Source organism: Pinus tabuliformis, chromosome X, assembly GCF_031772625.1.
Source record: "Pinus tabuliformis cultivar Carrire ecotype Pingquan chromosome X, CPIR1, whole genome shotgun sequence".
In the NCBI taxonomy this organism is placed as follows: domain Eukaryota; kingdom Viridiplantae; phylum Streptophyta; class Pinopsida; order Pinales; family Pinaceae; genus Pinus; species Pinus tabuliformis.
Genome location: NC_142308.1, coordinates 1,730,644,907 through 1,730,667,605, shown reverse-complemented (window position 1 = coordinate 1,730,667,605; position 22,699 = coordinate 1,730,644,907). Strand labels below are relative to the sequence as shown.

Here is a 22,699-nt window from a genome sequence, read left to right as displayed (position 1 = left end):
AAATATTAATAATTATTAATTGGTAATAAATAGAGAATTGAATGACATTTGAGAATTGAATATTTTTTTTCACATTATTATTTATTGAATATATTGGGTTAATAATTTTAAGTTGATATTTTACTTTCATATTTTTATATACGTTTTTTAAAATATTAAAATATTTAAGTGTACTATTTGTAATAATAATAATATATTTTCTACTTTAAATAGAATATTTAAGTATAGATTTTGCATGTGGTAATTAAAAGTAAATTATTTTGGGAGGAAAGGAGAAGGGACATGGAACGTGGAGCGTCGAATAAGGAAGGCAGGGCAAGGGTTTGACATCTTAGGGTTTACAAAAGCTGAAGAGAACGGGAGATAACGGCGAGGAAAAGCAGAAGGGTAATCCCTCTGCAAGCAAGTACGAGCTACGAATCTATAACACGAGGCAGGGGATAAACAATACCAGGAAAAGCTGAAGGGAACTATGGAAAGCAGGCAGGGGAGGGGAGAGATCCCCTCCTACAAAAATATAACGGCAGGTGAAGCAAGCGGGAGTGGAATGCAGAGAAACCCAAAGGAGATCAGCAAAGATGCGCCAGTACTAGGGAACCATTGGCAAACCAAGACAGGAGGTCGATGCCTACCGAGGGCACAGAAGAAACCAAGGTATGTAATACCCAATAACAAACTTGAAGATTATAGATGCTATATGAGAGATCATGCCTTGATATGCAAGTTTGTAGGGTTTTGGCCATCAGAAAAGGACCTAGTAAAATGGATACAGCAAATATGGAAGCCAAAAGGGCATATAGATCTAATACTAGGAGCGAAAGGATTTTTCACAGTGATATTTGCAAATCTGGAAGATAAGGAAAGAAAATTTGAAGAAGGACCATACTTTATGAATAATGCTGGCTTGTTCATGAGACATTGGGAAGAAAGATATAACTCGGACAATGAGAAAATGCTAGCAGCACCCATTTGGGTTAGATTATTTGGCCTACCAGTGGAGTTCTGGGACCCTGACATTCTGGAAGGGATTGGTAATACAATTGGGACCTTCGTCAAAGTAGCTGAGTCAACAAAAAGAGGGAAGTACACATCTTATGCAAGGATATGCGTCTATATGAATATAGCAGAGCCACTGCCTGAATATATGGAGCTAGAATACCATGATGAGATATGGCAGCAACCAATGGATTATGAACACATACCTTTCAGGTTCAGAAGGTGCCATGAATACGAGCATCTTTACAAGTAGTGCCCTTTAAACAAAGAAGAGGAAATATCAAGAAAACAAGAAGAAGAAAAAAGGAGGGCAGAGAGAGCAGATGCTGGGGAAATGGGCTTCCAGAAGGTCCATAGGAGGAAAAAATCAGGCAAGGAAGGAATAAGGATACAACAACAAGCGAAACCTGTAATAGCTGAAAGTCAAAATAAATTCCAGGCCCTACAGGAGGATGAAGAAGAGAACGCAAGAAAAATGACTGAAGAAGATGACAATGAGAATGAGCCAACGGAAATTATTAAAGAGACAAAGGATAATGACATAGTTCACATCAGGGAGGCCGAAGAAGGTGTAGGGGAAAGCCTGGAGATAACAATAGAGCAAGCCCAGATAGGGATAGAATCACAAAAGGACAATGGGAATGAGGAGGAAAGAATCATGAGGAAATTAATACAGGAATGGAAAAATCTTGATGAGAGATTTATCTCGGAAAATCATAAACAAGTATATAAAGAAACATTCCAAAAATACAAGGAGAAGAAAGGCAACACCTTGGAAAACCAAATAGACCAAACAGGGGCACAAGCAAGCCATAGCTTGGGAATGGACAGTACTGGCAAGGGGGGCAGAAATAGAGGCAAAAGAACATTAAATGAGACTATACAAGCAGTAGGATAAATCTTGGTCAACTCAGGTAGGGTTATACCCCTATCAGAGGTATTCCAACAACCACCAAAGAAGTTTTAAATGATAGTCACAAGTTGGAATATTAGGGGCCTCAACAGTAAAGGAAAGTAGAGGTATTTAAAAGGGAGGTTGAAGAAAGACAAACCCGGTATCATGATAATACAAGAGACGAAAATTAGCTCGCAACAATTGGAAGGAATAATTAAAAAACTAAGAATGCAATATGAGGTAATGGGCCAAGATGCGAGTGGTACAGCAGGGGGCCTAGCAATCATATGGAACCCTGAGGAGATAATATTTGAAAACTGGATAAGCCTCCCCAGAATCCTCACTGGTTTGTTCAGAATAGTAAGATCAGCGGAGAGGATCCTCATTTCAGGAGTCTATGGACCACACGTACCAAGAGAACGAGAAAATTTTCTTAAGGACGTGCAAGCTGCTAGAAGGATTTCCCCTAGAACACCCTGGATAGTAGGACGAGATTTTAATATGATTAGAACTGCAGATGAAAAGAAAGGTGGTATAAGAAGACCAGATCAGAATATGGAGGAATTTAATGAGATGATTACAGAACAGAGGTTGGTGGATATACCAAAAATTAATGGTATTTATACATGGAACAATCGAAGAGGGGGAAGAAATCAAATAGCTTCTACATTAGACATATTTCTTTTATCAGAACAAATTATGAACCGGGATGTTTTTGTGGAAGCAAAAATAATGTCTGCAATAGGCTCAGATCATTGGCCGATCAGGCTGGAAATAGATATCAAGAAAAATTTAGGTAAAAAACCATTCATGTTTGAGGCCTTTTGGCTCAGGAACCCTCAATTCTTACTAAAAACAGAGGAATGGTGGACTCAAAGTACACTAAAAGGAAAAGGGAAGATGCATACCTTCCAGCTAAAACTCAAATAATTGAAAGGGAAAATAAAGAAATGGAATAAAAAAGAGTTTGGGAATATACTGGAGGAGAAACATAAACTAGAAAAAGAAATGGAAGAAATACAACAAAGAATAATTACAGAAGGATGAACGGAGGAAAGATGTAAAGAAGAAGGAGTAATAATAAGTCAACTAGAAGAGTGGAGGAAATAGGAGGAGATCTTGTGGAAACAAAAATCCAGGGTCAACTGGTTACGGGAAGGAGAAAGAAACACCAAATTCTTTCACCAAGCTATGATACAGCACAGACAAAGGAATAGGATTTTCTCCATTAAAAATGAATAAGGGGAAAGGATAATAGAACAAGAAGGAATTGAGAAAGTATTGGTTGAACATCACAAATAAATTCTGACAGAACCACAAAATTATCGTACAACAGCTATAGAGCGCATATGTAATGAAATCCCTAAAATAGTAACAGAAGAGCAGAACAAGGCCCTGATGAGAGCAGCTACTCTTGAGGAAGTGGAAGAAATTGTGAAGAGTATGAATAAAGGAAAAGCACTAGGACCTAATGGATACACGGTGGAGTTTTACCAAGCAGGATGGCATTTTTTGGGTAAGGAGATCCTGGAGGTAGTAGAAGAATCCCGCATGAAACAAAAGGTATGGCCAGCTATAAACTCGACTTTTTTTACTCTGATCCCTAAAAATGCTAACTCTGAAAATGCCCAGGGTTTTCGCCCAATTGCCTTGTGTAATGTAATATACAAAATAATAGTCACTCTGATAGCAAAAAGATTAAAACCCCTTCTCTCTAGCTTAATTTCTCCAGAACAAATAGGATTTGTAGAGGGAAGACAAATTCTTGATGGTTTAGTAGTAACACAAGAAGTGATACACTCTCTAAAAAATAAGAAGCAGAAAGGAATGATGATAAAGCTTGATTTGTCAAAAGCCTATGATCGCTTGAGTTGGAAATATCTCAAGAAAGTCCTGGAGACCTTCGATTTCAGTAACAGATGGATAGAATGGGTGTACATCATGATATCAACTCCTAATTTCTCAATTCTAATAAATGGGGTACCTACGACAACTTTCAATGCTACTAGAGGAATAAGGCAAGGGGACCCTTTATCTCCTTTCGTATTCATAATGGAAGCAGAAGGTCTAGGAAGATACTTCAAAAAGGAGCTGAGGGAAAGGAGAATTAATGGCTTAAAGTTATGGGGAAACAATATGCCCATAACCCATCAACAGTTTGTAGATGACATTATGCTATTCTGTGAGGTATCAATAAAAGAAGTAAGGAATATTAAAAGAATCCTAGACTTGTTTATGGAGGCATCGGGTATGGAAGTTAATAAGGAGAAATCATGTACTTTCATATTTAACACTATGGATTCAATCAAGACTCATCTAACCAGAACGCTAGGGTTCAGGCAGGGAGAACTTCCAACAAAATACTTGGGGATTCAGTTAGATACAAATCCCACAAGAATGGTAAACTGGCAGAAGACTATAGAAAAACTCAAGAACAAATTGGCAAGTTGGTCTTTTAGATCTCTGAATATAGCAGGCAGAATACTTCTCCTGAAGTCAGTCCTCCAAGCAATACCTATTTACCCCTTATCTATCATGGCTGCTCCCAAAGGGGCATGCACAAAAATAAAAGAAATTTTTGGAAAATTCATTTGGGGCAGACCAAATCAACAAAGGAAATGGGCTTTGGTCTCATGGAAAAGTTTAATGAAAAGAAAAGAGGAAGGGGGCCTTGGATTGAGAGACCCGGAGGTGCTAAACAAGGTGCTAGGAGCAAAACTGTGGTGGCAGTGGATGAGGGGAGGAAATGACCTATGGAAGAAAATATGGACCCAGAAGTATAATATGCCTGCAACAACGGATGAAATCCTCAGAATGGAAGAGACCCCGAAAGGTTCTACAATTTGGGAACTTGCAAGCCAGAACAGGAATATTATAAACAACCATGCCTTCTGGGAAATAAGAGGAGGAAGGAATGCCAGATTTTTGGAAGAGGGGTGGCAACAAAGAAACAAATTGATCAATATTCAAGCTCTGCAAATTATACAACAAAAAGCGCTCAGGGAGGAGAGAAAATATGTAAGGGACTATTGGATAGAAGGAGAGACAGATGGAATATGGAGAATATGGAGAAAACCAGAAGAATGGGATGAAAACATTAGTCAAGAACAGCAAGAAATATATTTAAAAGAATCAGAATCAAGAAAAATAAAATCCAGAACAGGGGAAGATATTCTCAGATGGGGAAAATCAACGAAAGGAACCTTTACAGTTAAGGAGGCCTGCTATTTGACAAGGCATCAAGAGAGGGTGGAGGAAATAACAGAATGGAAAGCTATTTGGGACAGCAAATGGTGGCCGAAGATAGCCATATTTTCATGGCTAGTTGGAAGACAAAGAAACTTAACATGGGATAAAATCCAAAAGAGAGGCTTCCTTGGGCCATCGAGGTGTAGTCTCTACAATATAGAAACTGAAACCCAGGAACACATTTTGAACAACTACTCGTTTTGTCTACATATATGGGAAGAGGTCAGGAATCTTTTTGGTAAATTAAATAGAGACCCTAGTGACATAAAAAAGACCATTTTTCAATGGAGTAAAGAACAATTCCTCTATAAAGTCGTCAAGAGAGCTTGGAACCTGACAGTGGGTTTTGTGATATGGATCCTATGGAAGGAACGAAATCGAAGGATTTTCTTAGACAAAAATAATAAACCTAAAGGAATATGGAAAAGGATTCTAAACTCTATTAGAGAAACGGTTCTGGCCAAAGACTGGGATGAGGAAGATTGGAAAGCAAACCAGGAAGAAGGACAAATCCTAACAAAATTAAATCTGAAATTTGATATGATATACCCCAAGAAAGAAATACGACAAAGTACTCAGGCTCACAGCCCAGAGTAGTTCAGATACCCTAGAGAAAAATTCATCAAGTTGAATTTTGACGGGGCCTCCAAAGGGAACCCAGGGAATGCAGGCTTTGGGGGCATCTTTAGAGACAGTGAGAAACACACCAGATGGGTGTACGCGGAATGGGGAGGTGAAATGACTAACAATGAAGCAGAATTGTGGGCGGTGCATCAAGGGTTAAGGATAGCTGTAAGGAATAGCTACATGAACCTGGAGATAGAGGGGGATTCACAGGTGGTAGTAGAGATGCTCCGGAAACTCAATAATGGGAGAAACTAGGAGCAGATAGCTGGAAGCTGGAGGACAGTCGGGATTATTCAAGATTTGGCAGAATTATTAAAGAGAATAGACTATAAAATTATCAATCATGTCAGAAGGAAGGGCAATAAGGCTGCAAACTTCCTTGTCAACTAGGGGAGTAACTAACAGGAAAGGAAAATTGATAATAGATGGCCTACAATACTGAATAACCCGAGATGGGAGGAACTTGCAACCATAATCAATAAAGACCATGATGAATCCACAAACCAATAAAAATGATTGCAAGAGATCCCCGATCAGGGTGATTTCAACGGTGTACAGAACAATTAATTCAAATCAGGTGAGAAGGAAGGACAGGACAGAGGAGGGTCAAGTAATTATGAATAGGGATAGAGGTATCATCAAAAGAGAGCACATCTCAAGGAGGAACACTGATGGAGTGGTGACGGCGGGAGGTGGGAATGACAGAATGTTAGAAATCAAACATGAGTATGACAGTATGAAGGAAGAATGAAAGGACGCAGGCGGTGAAGGAGGTAACAAGTGGCAAGTAGAACGGGCAAAGGAAGCAACGAGAAATCGGAAGAGACGAAGACATAAAAAAGGAAAGCGGAATTGGCGAAGAGGTAGGGTGGTGAGGGCTCGGACCAAGATAACAGGAGGACAGAGGAGCTGGAAAATTCAAACAGACAGTGCAGAAGGTAAGGGTCGAATGGCGACAAGAAGGAGGTCGAGAAATGATGGGAGTGAAGCCAATAGAGAACGAAGCAGGCAGGAAAAGAAAGGAAAAGGAATAGTGGAAGAAGAAATGGCTGAGGAAATCTTAATTGTCCAGGAAGATTCATAGGATGACATAGAGATGTTTGATTTGGACCAGGACAGAGGGGAGCAGGCACGAGAGAAGGTTAGGAGGGTAGCAAAGCCTGGGACGAATGACAAGCAAGAGATCAGGGAAGATGACGAATGGAGAGGTCAAGGGCGAGAAGGAGATCGTGACTTCAACAGTGCCTCGGGCACGAAGAGTCGGGGAGGCAAACGAAATTACAGGAATAGAGGAGGCACAGGAGGGAGACGGGGACAACGCAGAAGGGGAAGGGGAAGAGCAGGAGGCTACCGGGAAGAACATGCAACTATGTCTGCTAGAAAATCCAGAAGATCTATAGGAAAAAAGATTCAGTTCACTGAGAGAGCCTAACGTGAGAACACCAACAAGGACATTAGAAGGATAATACAGCAACTGGAAGAGGAAGCAACTCAGGGACAATCAGTCTCTGAAATGGAAGACTGGGAATATCTCCTCCCAGATCCAGGAAACACGAGAGGCTGTATGACTCTGTATAAGCAAGCTCTACACATATACTGGGTAATGAAAAGACTGCTAGCTAAGGCAATGGAGCAAGTAGCTATGGAAATGGCAAAGCTTTCTCAAGGAATTCCAAATCTAAGGAAAGAACTGAAGAACATCCAGATCACTCTGTTAATGCAGGACAAAAAAATGGATGAAATACAGCAGCAGATAAAGGACTGCTATCCAGACATCAAGAAAGAAGTGGAGCAGCAAATAGGCATGGCGGTGCAATAATGGAAGATAGTATATATGTTGGTTTCAAGAAGTTGTTAGATAGTAGAGTGGCATCTTTAGTTCCTTTTTGAAGTTTAGAATGTAGACACGAAACAAATAGAAGTCTTTATGATTGTTTAGTATATTTAGCTTGGACAAGAAGAATTAGGACTTTCTATTTTTGGATGGCTGTTAAGAATTTAAGGTGTCCAATAAACCCGGTTTCCCCTTGGGGTGGGTTGAGGCCACCATGAACATGTAATGGCTTTGATTGGCAGTAATAGAAAAAGAAAGGTCCCTCCGTAGTTTACAACAAAAAAAAAGTAAATTATTTTAATCAAATTAAAAGTTTTTGGACAACTAATGTAAAGGAGATGTGAAATATGTAATACTTTATATGTGATAATAGCATAAAGTGTTTTAATTTTAACTATAATTCTGTGGGAAAATGTTATGAAACCAGCTCACAAAAAGATAGAAAAGAGAGATCCACGCCTTCGAATTCAGCCTCTTCGAGGGGGAAACCTCCTTTACATTACATAAATGAACAATTCTTGGATGATACAAATGAAAATACCTCCTTTCTATATATAGGAGTCTAAGTGGTCCCAATACAATCAAAGCCTACATAACAATAATATTGTAGGGCACAACAATAACAATAGTGGGCTTCTATGTGGCACAATAGTAACAATATGGGCACTACATGGGTACATCAATATAATAAGTGGGTTATACTAACAACAATAGGGGGTAATAGGGCACAACAATATAAATAAGGGGTATAACTACAATAGTAATGGGGTAATCACTAGTATTATAGGGACCCAACATGCCCCTCTCCTTCAAAAAAGTGTTGTCCTCAACGCTTGAGTAGTTCTGGATACTTCTGCATAAAATTCTCATCCTCCCATGTGGAATCTTCAGCGGATAAGTTCTTCCACTTGATAAGATACTCTGAAATTGATCGATTTCGTAGCTGTCGAGTTCTTGTTTCTGTGACTGCTTCCGGTTCCAATATAATTTTTCCTTCCTCATCAAGTTCTGGCAATATTGTTTGAATTGGGAGCTTGTCACCTATAACCTTCTTTAAACATGAAACATGGAAAACTGGGTGCAATCGAGAAGCTGCAGGAAGCTCCAATTTGTATGCCATAGTACCAATCTTTTGCAACACCTTGTACGGACCATAATACTTTGGTGATAATTTATTATCCTTCTTAGCTTGCTTTAGGGACATTTGCTTATATGGTTGTAGCCGTAGGAATACCCAATCACCTACATCAAAACTTCTTTCACTGCGATGTTGATCTGCCTGTTGTTTCATTCTATTTTGTGCCAACACGAGGTTATCCTTTAAGAGTTGGAGGACTTGTTGTTGATGTTCGATGTGATGTTCCACTGCCTGAACCTTAGAATTTTCTCTTAAATATGATGTGATGGATGGTGGTTGATACCCATAAAGTGCCATAAATGGGGTCATTTTTGTTGCTGTATGGAAGGAAGTGTTATACCACCATTCAGCCAGAGGCAACCATTTGACCCATTGTGTCTGTTTATCAGATACAAAGCAACGAAGATATCCTTCCAAACATTTGTTTACTATCTCAGTTTGCCCATCAGATTGAGGATGATAAGATGAGCTATGAGCTAACTGAGTACCAAGACAAGAAAATAATTCTGTCCAAAAATTTCCAGTGAAAATGGGATCTCTGTCACTTACAATAATCTTTGGGTTTCCATGTAGCTTTTGAAATGTTTCCATAAATGCAGTAGAAACTGTACTGGCTTTAAATGGATGTGATAATGCACAAAAGTGTGCATACTTGGTAAGTCTGTCAACTACCACCATGATGACACTCTTTCCCTCAGACTTGGGTAAACCTGTGATAAAATCCATTGAAACCTCCTCCCAACGTTGGCTTGGAATGGATAAAGGTTGTAATAGACCCGGTGTCTTAATTGTTTCAACTTTATTTTGCTGGCAAACCAAACATTCCGCCACAAACTTTTGAATATCTGATTTAAGGCCATCCCAAAAAAATTCCTTCTTAACCCTGTGGTAAGTTTTTAAAAATCCTGAGTGCCCTCCTAAGGGAGAAGTGTGCAATTCCATAAGAATCTTTTGTTTTAGCTGGGAATTCTTACAGAGGTATAAGCGATCTTTGTACCATAACGAATCATTTTTCCAGCTAAATGTATCAGAAGTACTGGAATCTTGTTGTAGCTTTCGAATAAGTGCCCACACTTCTTCGTCATTCTTCCATTCCTCCCTTGCTTCGTTTATCCAATCTGGTTGGATAATAGAAATGGCACACAACAATGCTTCCACATCCTCATCCTTTCTTGAGAGTGCATCTGCCACCACATTTTGCTTCCCTTTTTTGTAGATGATTTCAAAGTCATAACCCAACATCTTTGTGACCCACTTTTGTTGCTCTTCAGAGGATAATCTTTGTTCTAAAAAGTATTTAAGGCTATCATGATCCGTTTTTACCTTGAAGTGTCTTCCCATTAGGTAGGGTCGCCATTTCTTAAGTGCATGGAGTATTGCCAACATTTCCTTCTCATAAATAGCTTTGCTTAAAAACTTTCCCTTGATTGGACGACTTTCAAAAGCAATGGGTCTTTCATCTTGCATTAGAACAGCACCAATTCCATTTCCTGAAGCATCACATTCCACAATAAAGGTTTTTGTGAAGTCCGGTGTAGCTAAGACCGGTGCTTGGCACATTGCCTCTTTAAGATGTTCAAAGGCCTTTGTTGCTTCCGGAGTCCATGAAAATGAATCTTTCTTCAATAATGTTGTTAGAGGTGCTGCTATTCTCCCATAATTCTTAACAAACTTGCGATAATACCCTGTCAACCCAAGAAATCCTCGCAGATGCTTTATGGATGTGGGGATTTTCCATTCCTTAATGGCTTTAATTTTGCTAGGGTCTACCTTAACTCCTTCATGAGATACAATATGACCCAAATATTCCACCTCCTGGACTCCAAAGAAACATTTGGATCTTTTTGCATATAATTGTTTCTCCTCCAATAGTTGTAGCACCCTGTCAACATGTTCAACATGATCCTTCCAAGACTTGCTGTAGATTAGTATATCATCAAAAAATACTAACACAAATTTTCTAAGGAATGGTTTGAAAATTGAATTCATCAAACCTTGAAATGTTGAAGGTGCATTGGTAAGGCCAAAAGGCATGACCAAAAATTCATAATGACCCTCATGAGTTCTAAATGCCGTTTTTGGAATGTCTTCAATCTTCATTCTGATTTGATGATATCCCGAACGAAGATCCAACTTGGTGAAGTAAATTGATCCATGCAATTCATCCAGTAATTCATCAATAACAGGAATGGGGAACTTATCTTTAATAGTGAGCTTGTTGAGCTCCCTATAATCTGGACACATGCGCCATGATCCATCCTTCTTGTGCACCAATACTACTGGAGCTGAGAAAGAACTTTGACTCGGTTGAATTATACCAGCCTCTAGCATTTCTGCAACCATACGTTCAATTTCACTTTTTTGGACATAGGGATATCTGTACGGCCTGATGTTTGGAGGAACACTTCCTGGAATCAGATGAATAGCATGATCATGATCACGCATAGGTGGGAGACCTTTGGGAGTCTCAAATACCTTGGAATGATTGTCCAAGACTTTTTGGAGATCTGGAGAAATAGATGATTCCAATGTGGAAACATCTAGCGAACATAATTGTGCAATTACACCTCTTTGCTCCTTTTTTAGAAGCTTTGTCATACCATTAGAGCTGATTATCTTTCCTGGTTTCCCTGCAATACCCCTTAATTCAACTTCCTTTCCTTCCAAGAAAATTTGATGAAAAGTTCTTGAAAATTAAAAGCTATTGTACCCAAGGATTGTAGCCATTGGACTCCTAGTACAACATCAGCACCTCCCATTGGAATGGAAAGCATTGGGCTAGTCAATACATATTCTCCCATGGATAGCTTGATATTATGGCACTTTCCAGAGCAATTTATTGTTCCTCCATTTGCAATCATCACTTGACACTCTGGTGCTGGATATAGGAAGCAATTCAATTCTTTTGCTACCCTACAATGAATAAAATTGTGGGTGCTTCCTGAATCAATCAACACTATTACCTTTTTCTTCTTGATTTGTCCTTCTATCTTGATGGTTTGAGGAGTGGTAATTCCCGCCAATGCATTACAAGATATGGTCGGATTTATTTGTTCTTCATCTAGGCTTTGTTCCTGGAATATATCCTCTTCTTTTGACCTTTCTTGCTCCTTTTCTTCTTCCTCTTCACAATCTATGTAGAATAATTTCTTCTCAGCACACTTATGACCTTTTGTGTATTTGCTATCACAATTGTAACAAAGCCCTTTTGCTCTTTTTTCTTCCAATTGTTGTGGTGTCAACCTTGTAGGTTGTGGAAGACTATGGGCAACAACACTTCCGTCTTTATAGTTGTGAATGGTATGCTTCCTAGTTGCCATAATTTTGCTTTCCATTTTTCTTGCTAACCTGAATGCCTTCTCTAATGAATCAGGTTCCCAAAGGCGCACATCATGTTGGATATTATCCTTTAAAGACCCTATGAACACATCAATCCTATGCTCCTCTGGAATATCTTTTACCCTTATGTTCAATTTTTGGAACTCCTCAATGTGCTCCATTATTGAACCCTTTTGTTTGAGACTTATCAATTGGCTAAAAAAAGTGTTGCTTTTTGTATCCTCATAATGTGCTATCAATTCTTCCGTAAAAATTGCCCAAGTGATAAATTGTTTACGAGAACAAAGCCATTGATACCATACAAACTGATTTGGTTCCAAATATAAAGTTGCCATACGTACCTTTTGTGTGTTTTGCACATTATTGAGATCGAAGAATTGCTCCATCTGTAATATCCATGTGGCGGGATCCTTGCCATCAAACTTCCTCATATCGATTTTTGGAACATGGTGAGTCTTCGATCCAACATTAGAGTCTATGGAATCATGATTAACATTTCTTTTGTTCTCATCATGAGTTTCCTTTACTACCTTTTCACCATTAGTGACCCTTTCTTGTAGCAACTTCTTCAATTCATCCATCTTATCATCCATGCCATCAATTTTAGCGTCCATGCCATCCATCTTAGCTTCCATGCCATCCATCTTAGCTTCCATGCCCTTTATCTTAGATTCCACGCCATTTACCTTAGATTCCACGCCATTTATCTTAGATTCCACGCCATTTATCTTATATTCCACACCACTTATCTTAGCTTCTGTTAGCTTTTGTGAGCGTGACATTTGTTGCACTTGTTCTTGTAATTTTGATATATCATGTAGCATTTCTTCCTCTTCTTCATGAGTCATGCTAGAGCTTTCAGGTTCCTTACTAGGTGTTTGCATTTTCTTTCCTCGGGGCATCAGTTACCGATAATAATGCTTTACTATGCCCTTTGAATTCCGTTAAACCAAGCTTACACAAAAATTAAAAAAAAACTACACACCTTTTTTCACTTTATAGAAGCCTGATATTGAATCTGATGTATCTCTGTAATTTCGGATCATCCAGTTCTGAAATTGGTATCTGTAGTAGCCTTCTGTGTCCTCTTTCCAATGCCACAAGTCTGAGCCCAATTGGATTCTCCAAGGAAGAGTTATGTGAAATCTCCCACAGTGACTTGCTTTTAGACTGGTTCAGTAGAGCGAACTTGTACGACGTGCCACGAGTCACTGTTTCAACCTTTGAATCTGAAAATCACCCAAAAGAAACTACAGTCCGTCCTCTTTCTGTACCTTTTTACGAAATTTCAATCCGATCCTCAGAGAGAGAGTTATGACGATTTTCCCCAGGTCACCTGTTTTGAATGTAATTCAGGAGTCTGCAAAAAAGCCAACTTCCTCAGATCATATCTCCGAAAATATCGCGCGAAAAGCTCTGAAATTCGGACCCAAGGTTCACGCAATTCTTCTCAAATGGGTTTTTTTTGCGACTTCTGAAACGTCACAGAAAAAAAGTTATAGCGAAAATGCCACGATGACCTGTTTGGAGCAGCGAAACCCTAGAATCCAAAGCTCTGATACCAAATGTTATGAAACCAGCTCACAAAAAGATAGAAAAGAGAGATCCACGCCTTAGAATTCAGCCTCTTCGAGGGGGCAACCTCCTTTACATTACATAAATGAACAATTCTTGGATGATACAAATGAAAAACCTCCTTTCTATATATAGGAGTCTAAGGGTCCCAATATAATCAAGCCGACATAACAATAATATTGTAGGGCACAAAAATAACAATAGTGGGATTCTATGTGGCACAATAGTAACAATATGGGCACTACATGGGTACATCAATATAATAAGGGGTTATACTAACAACAATAGGGGGGTAATAGGGCACAACAATATAAATAAGGGGTATAACTACAATAGTAATGGGGTAATCACTAGTATTATAGGGACCCAACAGAAAACATCTAACTATGTTAAGGGTTGTGTGGTCCAAGTTTTGTTTTTTAAATAGAGAGAAAATACTTAATATAAAGTTGGAAATATTAAAAGATTTCAGTGTTTTCTTTACTTACATATGTACAAATATTTCAATATCAACATTTTATGGATAGAAAGAAAAAAATTTCTCATGGTTAAAACTTATTAATAATATAATGATAAATTTAAAAGAAAAATAGAATTATTTTTATATGCATCTTTTCAATATATAGTGGGAAAATTTATCATAATTAAGTTGTTAAACCAGTAGTGATTGCTATTCACAAGTGCAGGTTGACTCATCCCTATAATAATCGGTTGGGTTGTCCCTTATATTAGAGGAAGCCCAGCTCTTCGCCAAACAAAAACAATTTTAAGACATATTCCAAACTCATATTATTTTTATACTCATCATATAGAACTACATTATTTTTTATACATCATTTTAAAATCATTTTCTTATTAAAATTAAAATAAATTTACATTAATTAATATATAAATAGTAAATCATTTTATTATTATATATGAAAAAGTTAACATATAATAACAAAAGATATATTGTAAATATGAGGATTTTCTTTGATAACAATAAAAAATATAATGCAGCTTTTCTTTAGCATTCAATTAGTGATATTGTTGCCTTGGATGGTCCCCATCCGTAGTTTCATTTACTTCTAAATCATCGACATCACAACTAGCTAAAACTTACTTTAATGGCTACAAGAAGCAATTTTATTATTCCTCTCTCGCCAAGGACTACAACAATAGCTTCACGTTGATGCATTGACTCTTAACATTTTTCCCCAGTTTATTACAATTTTAACCAAAGTTTGGAGAAAATGTTTAATATTCCTATTTTCTGTAAATTCAAAAATAATTTTCTAATTTTTTTGTAACCTTATTTCTAATTTTTGATTGGCTCAACGAGCTCTGATGGGACATAATTCCTGGGTGGAGGGCGTTTTATTTTCGGTATTTGTCAGTCCATAACAGTTCATTTAAAATTAAATAAAAAAACTAACTTTGTAAGTGGTCATTTTGTTGGTGGGTGCTCTAATCATTGTTATTCTAATTCTCTTCCCAATGATGTTAGAACTAACATAGTTGTAGGTCCTTTACATTAGGTGAAAGGGAGGGCTAAAAAAATATGCTATTATTATTAATATTATTATGTTTCAAGGTTGTAGGTCTTTTATGCAGGCGAGAAGCAAACAAAAATACAATTAACATGCTTTCATTACTGCTACGTATATTTAGTTGTTGTACACGATGATTCATTGTGATACCTCTTGTGTATATCTTTAGTTGTTGTACACAATGATTCATTGTGATACCTCTTGTGTGGACCACTGTATGGAAAGCTCCGCACAAGAAAAATTGCACACATTGCTTATCCACACAAGGAGGAAGCTTCCACACCATTCTTTATATGTTTTTGGGTCTAATTGGAAATAAATATGTCTTTAATTACTAATTGCAGAAAATTACTACCTTCATTCAGTCGTTGCCTGTGTCGAGGCATGAATAAAACAATCGGTGAAAACATTCCATTCGTTATTTAAATTCCCTATCATTCTCCTTCATCGCTATCATCACTAAAATTTGAGGAATTATTGGCATAGTAAATTTGAGGGGTTATATTCTCTCCCTCAGACAATTCCCTCTGGTCTAAAAATCCATGCACCTTTTCACATATCACCATTGTGAGGAGGTGGCGGTTATCTGCATTGGAGTGGCACGATAACGTTGCTAGGTCCAATCAAAAATAAAGACGCCTTCATTACCACTTGAAGAAATTTTTTTCCTTCATTCAATCATTTTCTTTATCGATGCATGAACTAAATGATTGATGAAAACATTTGGTTGGTTATATAAATTGCTTTCCATTCTCCTTCATTATTGTCATCATTATGCTAGCTAAGATATGAGGAATTATTGACATTGTCAATTTGATGGGATATATTCTCTCCTCCGCACACTTCTCGTCAATGTAAAAATACCCACACCTTTGTACATATAACCATTATGTAGACGTGGTTGTTATCTCTGTTGGAGTGGCACAATTATGTTAATTGACTTTTCATTATCCGTGGACAAACCTAACAGTGGTAATTTTAAGAGAATTTGATAATTTGATGTCCAATAAATGATACAGTGGTCCTCCGAAATCCTTATGCTTAACTAATCAAATTGGAAATATGTAGAGAGATTCATTAAAATGAATAGGAGGTGTTATCTTATGCATATTTCATTTTACATTAAGTTACAATTTCCTCCAATCCTATCCATGGAAGGTGTCCCACAATCAATGCTCACTTGACATGTTCATATCAATTCAATTACATTTACATCATTAATTTACACTGCACATTAAAATTAAAATGCAACAATTCCTCTCCATGCTTGTGCATTCTCATACTTTCTCTTGGTGGTCTTTGAAGAACGAAATTGAATGAATGGACTGTACACTTTATTTCCTCTGTGTACCACCTTATTATATACATGTCTGTGGACAAAACAATGGGAATAAAGCGTACTTGAAACGTGGTAGCTTATTTACTTTTGGAATTCAACAAGAACATAGAGGAGCGCAAAGGCTTGTGCGTCAAATCCATGCTAAGAGAAAATTATGCACAATTTGGGAATATATTAAATGACATATATGCGAAGGAAGTCCATTATGCGAGAGTGAAAAATTTAGCACCTCATTACTTCGCACATGGGTTCTTCCTCTTTATACCACATGACATGTCTATGAGAACCTGTGCTTGACATGTGCAGTGCTAAAAACTTAAACTCGGTTTTGTTGGAAAGGGAGAGGAGCTTAAACACAAAATTCCACACACAAAATACATGAGTTATGTTTCTTCTATTGATCACACAAAACTTTATTCTTATAATGAACCCGATGAAGGGTATTTAACCTTTTCCAACTAGAGACTCGCTTAAAATAACTTGACATGCAACCACACACTAACTTCATCTATCATTTAAATTGACTTGACTCAACACTCAGTTAATTAGCTCGCTAATTTTAGCCAATTCCTCATGTGGAAGTAATTAGCTTGTTTTAACACCCCCCTTAATTATGACCGCTAAACTAAAACATGACTCATGACAACTCGAACATGTCTGCTGGTCTATGTCTCAACTAGGCTTACAACCCCAAGTTTCTTCTATGAAACTCAAATGCATATTTTTCTAATGACTTAGTAAATGTATCAGCTAGTTGATCACTAGATTTACAAGGTTTCAATTGAACTTCTCCATTGCTCACAAGTTCTCTAATAAAGTGATATTTAGTATCAATACGATTTCTCTTCTGATGAAACACATTATTCTTGGATAGTGCAATTGTTGAGGTGTTGTCACAAGATATTCTTGTTGATCCTTGTTGTTTCTTCTTGATTCCATCAAATGCTCTTCTTAACCATAATGCTTAACATGCTACTGATGTTGCTGCTACATATTTTGCTTCTGATGATGACAGTGTTACAATAGGATGCTTCTTAGATGCCCATACTATCACACCTGAACCAAGATGGAACACATAACTGGAAGTTCTCTTCCTATCATCCAAATTTCCTGCAAAATCATTGTCTGTGTACCCAATCAAATCCTTCTTCTTTGTTCTTGCATACATTATGCCACAATCTCTAGTTCTTTCTATGTATCTCAGAATTTGTTTTCCTGCACTCAAATGTGTGTCTTTTAGAGTCTCCATAAATTTGGAAATCAGAGTTACTCCTTGCATAATATTTGGTCTTGTAGTTGTGAGATACATGTGGCTACCAACTAATCTTTTGAATAGAGTTGGATTGACATCTGATCCTTCATCATCCTTGCTTAACTGTGTACCAGTTGTAACTGGTGTAGGGACAGGTTTGCAATTCTCCATCCTGAATATTTTAGAAAATCTCTAACATACTTATTTTGGAAAATAAAAATTCCTTTTTTCAGATTGCTCAACTTTTATGCCAAGAAAATATTTCATGAGAACAAGATCTTTCATCTCAAATTCTTTCATCATTGCTACCTTAAATTCATCTAACTCAAAATCACCTGTAAAAATCATGTCATCAACATAGAATCAAATAATCAAAATTTGTCCATGCTCATTTACCTTTGCGTACAAGGTAGGCTCAATGTTGCTTCTACAAAATCCATTCTTGATCATGTAGTTATCGATTATGCTATACCAAGCTCTAGGCGCTTGCTTCAGTTCATAGAGCACTTTCTTCAACCTGTAAACTTTATCGTCTTTACCTTCAACTTCATATTTTATAGGTTATTACACATAAAAATTTTCTTCTAGAATTCCATTCAAGAAGGTTGATTTCACATCCATTCGATATACTTTCCACTTGTTATGAGTTGGTACAATTAGAACTGCTCTTACTATATCCAATCTGGCTACCGGAGCAAATGTTTCTCCAAAATCTATTCTTGGTTGTTGCGAGAATCATTTTTCTACAAGTATTCCTTTAAATTTGTTAATTTCACCTTTCTCATTCAACTTTTTCTTGTACACCCACTTCACACCAATGAGATTTTTTTCCTTTGGAAAATCAACCAAATCCCAAGTATCATTCTTTTCAATAGCTTCAATTTTTTCATCCATGGCTTGCACCCAATTTTCATCTATGAATGCTTCTTCAAACAAAGAAGTTTGAAATGACAAAAGTGAAAAATTTGAACTAACATCCAAATCATCATAAATATATTTCAAACTTCTCATCCTTCTCTTACCATTGTTTGATTCATCACATGATTTATTGCTAGTAGAATCTTGATTTGTAGATCTGCTTGAAGATCCATGTTGCTCAGAAAATCTTGGAGTCCTTATTGGTGTGTCTCTGTTTGGTCTATTCACCTGTGATTCTTGTTGCTCCTTTTCTGCTATATCGTCTTATTCCATCAGTGGCACTTGTGCATCAACTGATTTGTCTATACTACCATTCCACGACTCTTGTTCTTTGAACACAAGATATATGCTAATTATGGTCTTCTTGGTGACAAGGTTATAAAATTTGTAAGCTTTTTATTGCTCACTATAACCAGTAAATATGCATTTTTCACTCTTATCATCTAATTTTAATCCTTGTTCCTTAAGCACATGTGCATAAGCTACACATCCAAACACTGAGATGAGATACGTTTCAAGATATACCTAAACATGCTTGTTTTGGTACTCTGTTCATCACACTCTTTGTAGGAGATCTGTTGATCACATAAGTAGCACATGCAACTACTTCTTCCCAATACTCACTAGACAAGTTTCTTCCTTTCAACATGCTTCTTGCCATGTTCATAATTGTTCTGTTCCTTCTCTCTGCTACACCATTATGTTGTGGTGTGTATATAGTTGTAATTTGTCTTCAGATTCCATTTTGTTTGCAGTAATCATGGAATGCCTTTGAATCATATTCTCCACCACGATTTGACCTCAATACCATGATCTATCAATCGCTTTGGTTCTCTTCTAAGGCTTTGAATTCTTTGAACTTTGCAAAAGTTTCAGAATTTTTCTTGAAGGAGTAAACCCAAGACTTTTTGCTATAGTCATCAATAAAAGTGAGGAAGTAACAACTTCCACCAATCAACTGCGTCCTCATAGGTCCACACAAGTTCGTATGCACTAGCTCAAGAGGTTTTTTTGCTATGCATGCAACTCCATTTGGAAAAATTTCACGATGTTGCTTTCCCAAGATGCAACACTCATAAGTACTGATAGGTTCTTTAATGTGAGGTAATCCTCTGACCATCTGTTTCTGTTACAACAACCTTAAAGTGTCCAAATCAAAAGTGCAGTAACCAATAACCATTACAACATTCAACTATAAAATAACTGACCTGATCACTATAATTCATGATTATAGGAAATATTGTATTCCTCGTCATATGCACCTTTGTTATCAACTACTTGCTTGAGGGTTTTTCATATATAACACATTATTTTTCTTGAAAGATAACTTTGTATCCCTTTTGTGTTAATTGACCAACACTTATCAAATTATGTTTGAGACCAGGAACATACTATACCTCTGAGATTGTCTTTGGCTCCCCCTGCTTGGTCAAAGTGTTTACCACTCCTTTTCCATCTACAAACACAATCTTGTTAGTCCCCAACTTTACCTTTGTCTTCACAGACTTGTCCAAATTTGCAGCCAAATTCTTGTTGCATGCCATGTGGTTACTGTAGTCATTGTGTAATAGCCACACATTATCAGAAGGTTCATGCATGGTATGTCAAGCTAGGAACATGGAGCTAGTACTCTCTATAATGACAATAGCTCTCTGGTTCCCTTGATCAACTATCCTCTTCCTACAATCACAGGCATAGTGACTAAATTTATTTCAATAATAACATATCACCTTTAATTTGTCAACTCTTTGATTATTGTTGAAGCCTCTATAGTTTCTACCACTTTCATTTTCATGTTATTCTCGGCCATATCTCTGACCACCATGTCTTCTTCCTCGTCCTCATCCTCTTGGTATACTTTTGCCTTGACCTCTATCTCTTGAAATATAAACCTAAGTTTTGAAAGCAGTCTCTAAAGTGGAATCCTTATTTCTGTCTATCCTTTCCTCATGTGATAGAATTGATCTCATCAACTCATCAAGTGTCAATGGTGTCAAATCCTTGGCTTCTTCTATAGTTTCTACCACAACATCAAATTTGGTAGACAAAGATCTGAGGAACTTCTCAACCACTGTTTGATCTTTAATTTCCTCACCATAAATTTTTAACTGAGTTATAAGAGTCATGACTCGATTCATGAAAAAATCTATGTCCTTTGTCTCTTTCATCTGCATACTTTCAAAATCTCTCTTAGTATTCTGCAGCTTAATAATATTTAATTTGGCCATACCTTTATAGCTTGTCACGAAGGTCTCCCATGCTATATTTTCTAAAGACGTGATCATAAACTTTTGGAACACTACTCGGTCCACTCCCTGCTAGATAAGCTGCAATGCTTGTGCATTCTTATTTTTTTCTTTCTTCCATATTTCCCTCTCTACATTAGTGAGGGCTAGTTCTTCTTCTGCGGTTTTAGGTTCTGAAAACTCAAACTATGCATAATCTTAAACATCATGAGCCTGCAACTTGTTCACCATCTTAATGACCCACACATCATAATCCTTCTCTACAAACGGTGGGAACTAGGGCTGGATATTTGAGAAAGTCATCTTTTTCCAAAATCCCCTTTTAAAATAAAACCCTTCTCTTCAAATAATAATATCTCTTTTTAAACTTTTCTAACTTTAAATAAAACCCTTAATTATTTTTTTAATATAAAAATTCTTTAAGTAAAAAAAATTCTTTGTAATAAACCCCTTTAATAATATATCTCTTTTTGAAAAATCATTTTTACCATACCTTTATATAAATTTAAAAAACAAATTTATGTAAACCTTCACGTGAACCTCTCATATGAACCTTTTCGTTATATAAAACTTGAATTCACACTTTTTTTAAATATGTTCCTCTATGTATTAACGTTTCGTTTGTTTTTCCTTTAGACAAGTTACTCATTGTATACGTGGTGTTGGATGACATCATCGTGTGTTATAATGTCCTGTATACAATTTACAAGGTTCGTTATAGCATTAACTGTTAGGCCAGGCAGTAACTCCTCAAAGCAAAATTGATTCGTATATCATATTCCTTCAGGTGGTCTTTATTATATACATGAGGGAGAGACTGTTCACTTCATCTCCCAATGACTGTTCATATTACTTATTATTTATTTACATTATATTCACCCAATCCTGATGATTAGGTGTCAACATTCCCCCCCAATCTGAAGGGATGTTGGTGAGTCCAAGCATCATTTTTAATCGTTCAAGCTTTTCTCTTCCAAGTGCTTTGTTGAAGATGTCGGAAATTTGCTCATTAGTGGAACAATGACAGAGATGGATTGTTTTGGCCTCAACATGATGTCGAATCAGATGATATTTGGTATTGATGTGCTTCGTTCGATCATGGAACTTTGGGTTCTTGGCCAACTTTATTGCAGAGGTATTGTTAATCATGAGTGGAGTTGATTGTACTTGTTTTACCTGCAAATATTCAAAAATTTTCCTCAGCCACACAATTTCTTTTGTTGCTTCAACTACTGCCACGTATTCTGCTTCTGTTGTGGAATCTACTGGAACTAATTGTTTGTGTGATCTCCAGGAGACAGCTCCTGATCCAAGACTCATAGCATATCCTGAAGTAGATACCCCAGTTTCTTTGTCTCCATTGAAGTCTGAATCAGAGTATCCAATCAAGCTGAAGTCATCCACCTGTGTATACTTGATTCCAAAGTCTTGAGTTCCCTTCAAGTACCTTAGAACTCTTTTTGCAGCAGACCAATGTCCCTCACAAGGCTTTTGCATAAACCTGGAGAGGATTCCAATAGCAAACGAAATGTTTGGTCTGGTAGTAGTTAGGTAGTTGAGACTTCCTACAAGTTGTCTATACTTTGTTGCATCCTCAAATTCTTTTCCTTCAATAGATGTGAGCTTTAAGTTTTGTTCCATTGGAGTAGTAAGAGGATTGCATTTTGTCATGCCAAACTTGTTCAACAGATCTCCAATGTATTTCTTTTGAGAAATAAATATGGACTTTGGATGTTGGGTTACTTCAATATCAAGATAGTAA

General features: G+C 37.1%; 1 protein-coding gene across 1 annotated transcript; it reads left to right on the top strand.

Annotated features, from left to right (window-relative positions):
• The first annotated feature begins 472 nt into the window (after positions 1-472).
• Positions 473-1,249, top strand: LOC149146700 (uncharacterized). Its single transcript, XM_089452840.1, has one exon. It carries the CDS (start codon positions 473-475, stop codon positions 1,247-1,249), a length of 777 nt encoding a protein of 258 aa, XP_089308966.1.
• Positions 1,250-22,699: the final 21,450 nt, after the last annotated feature.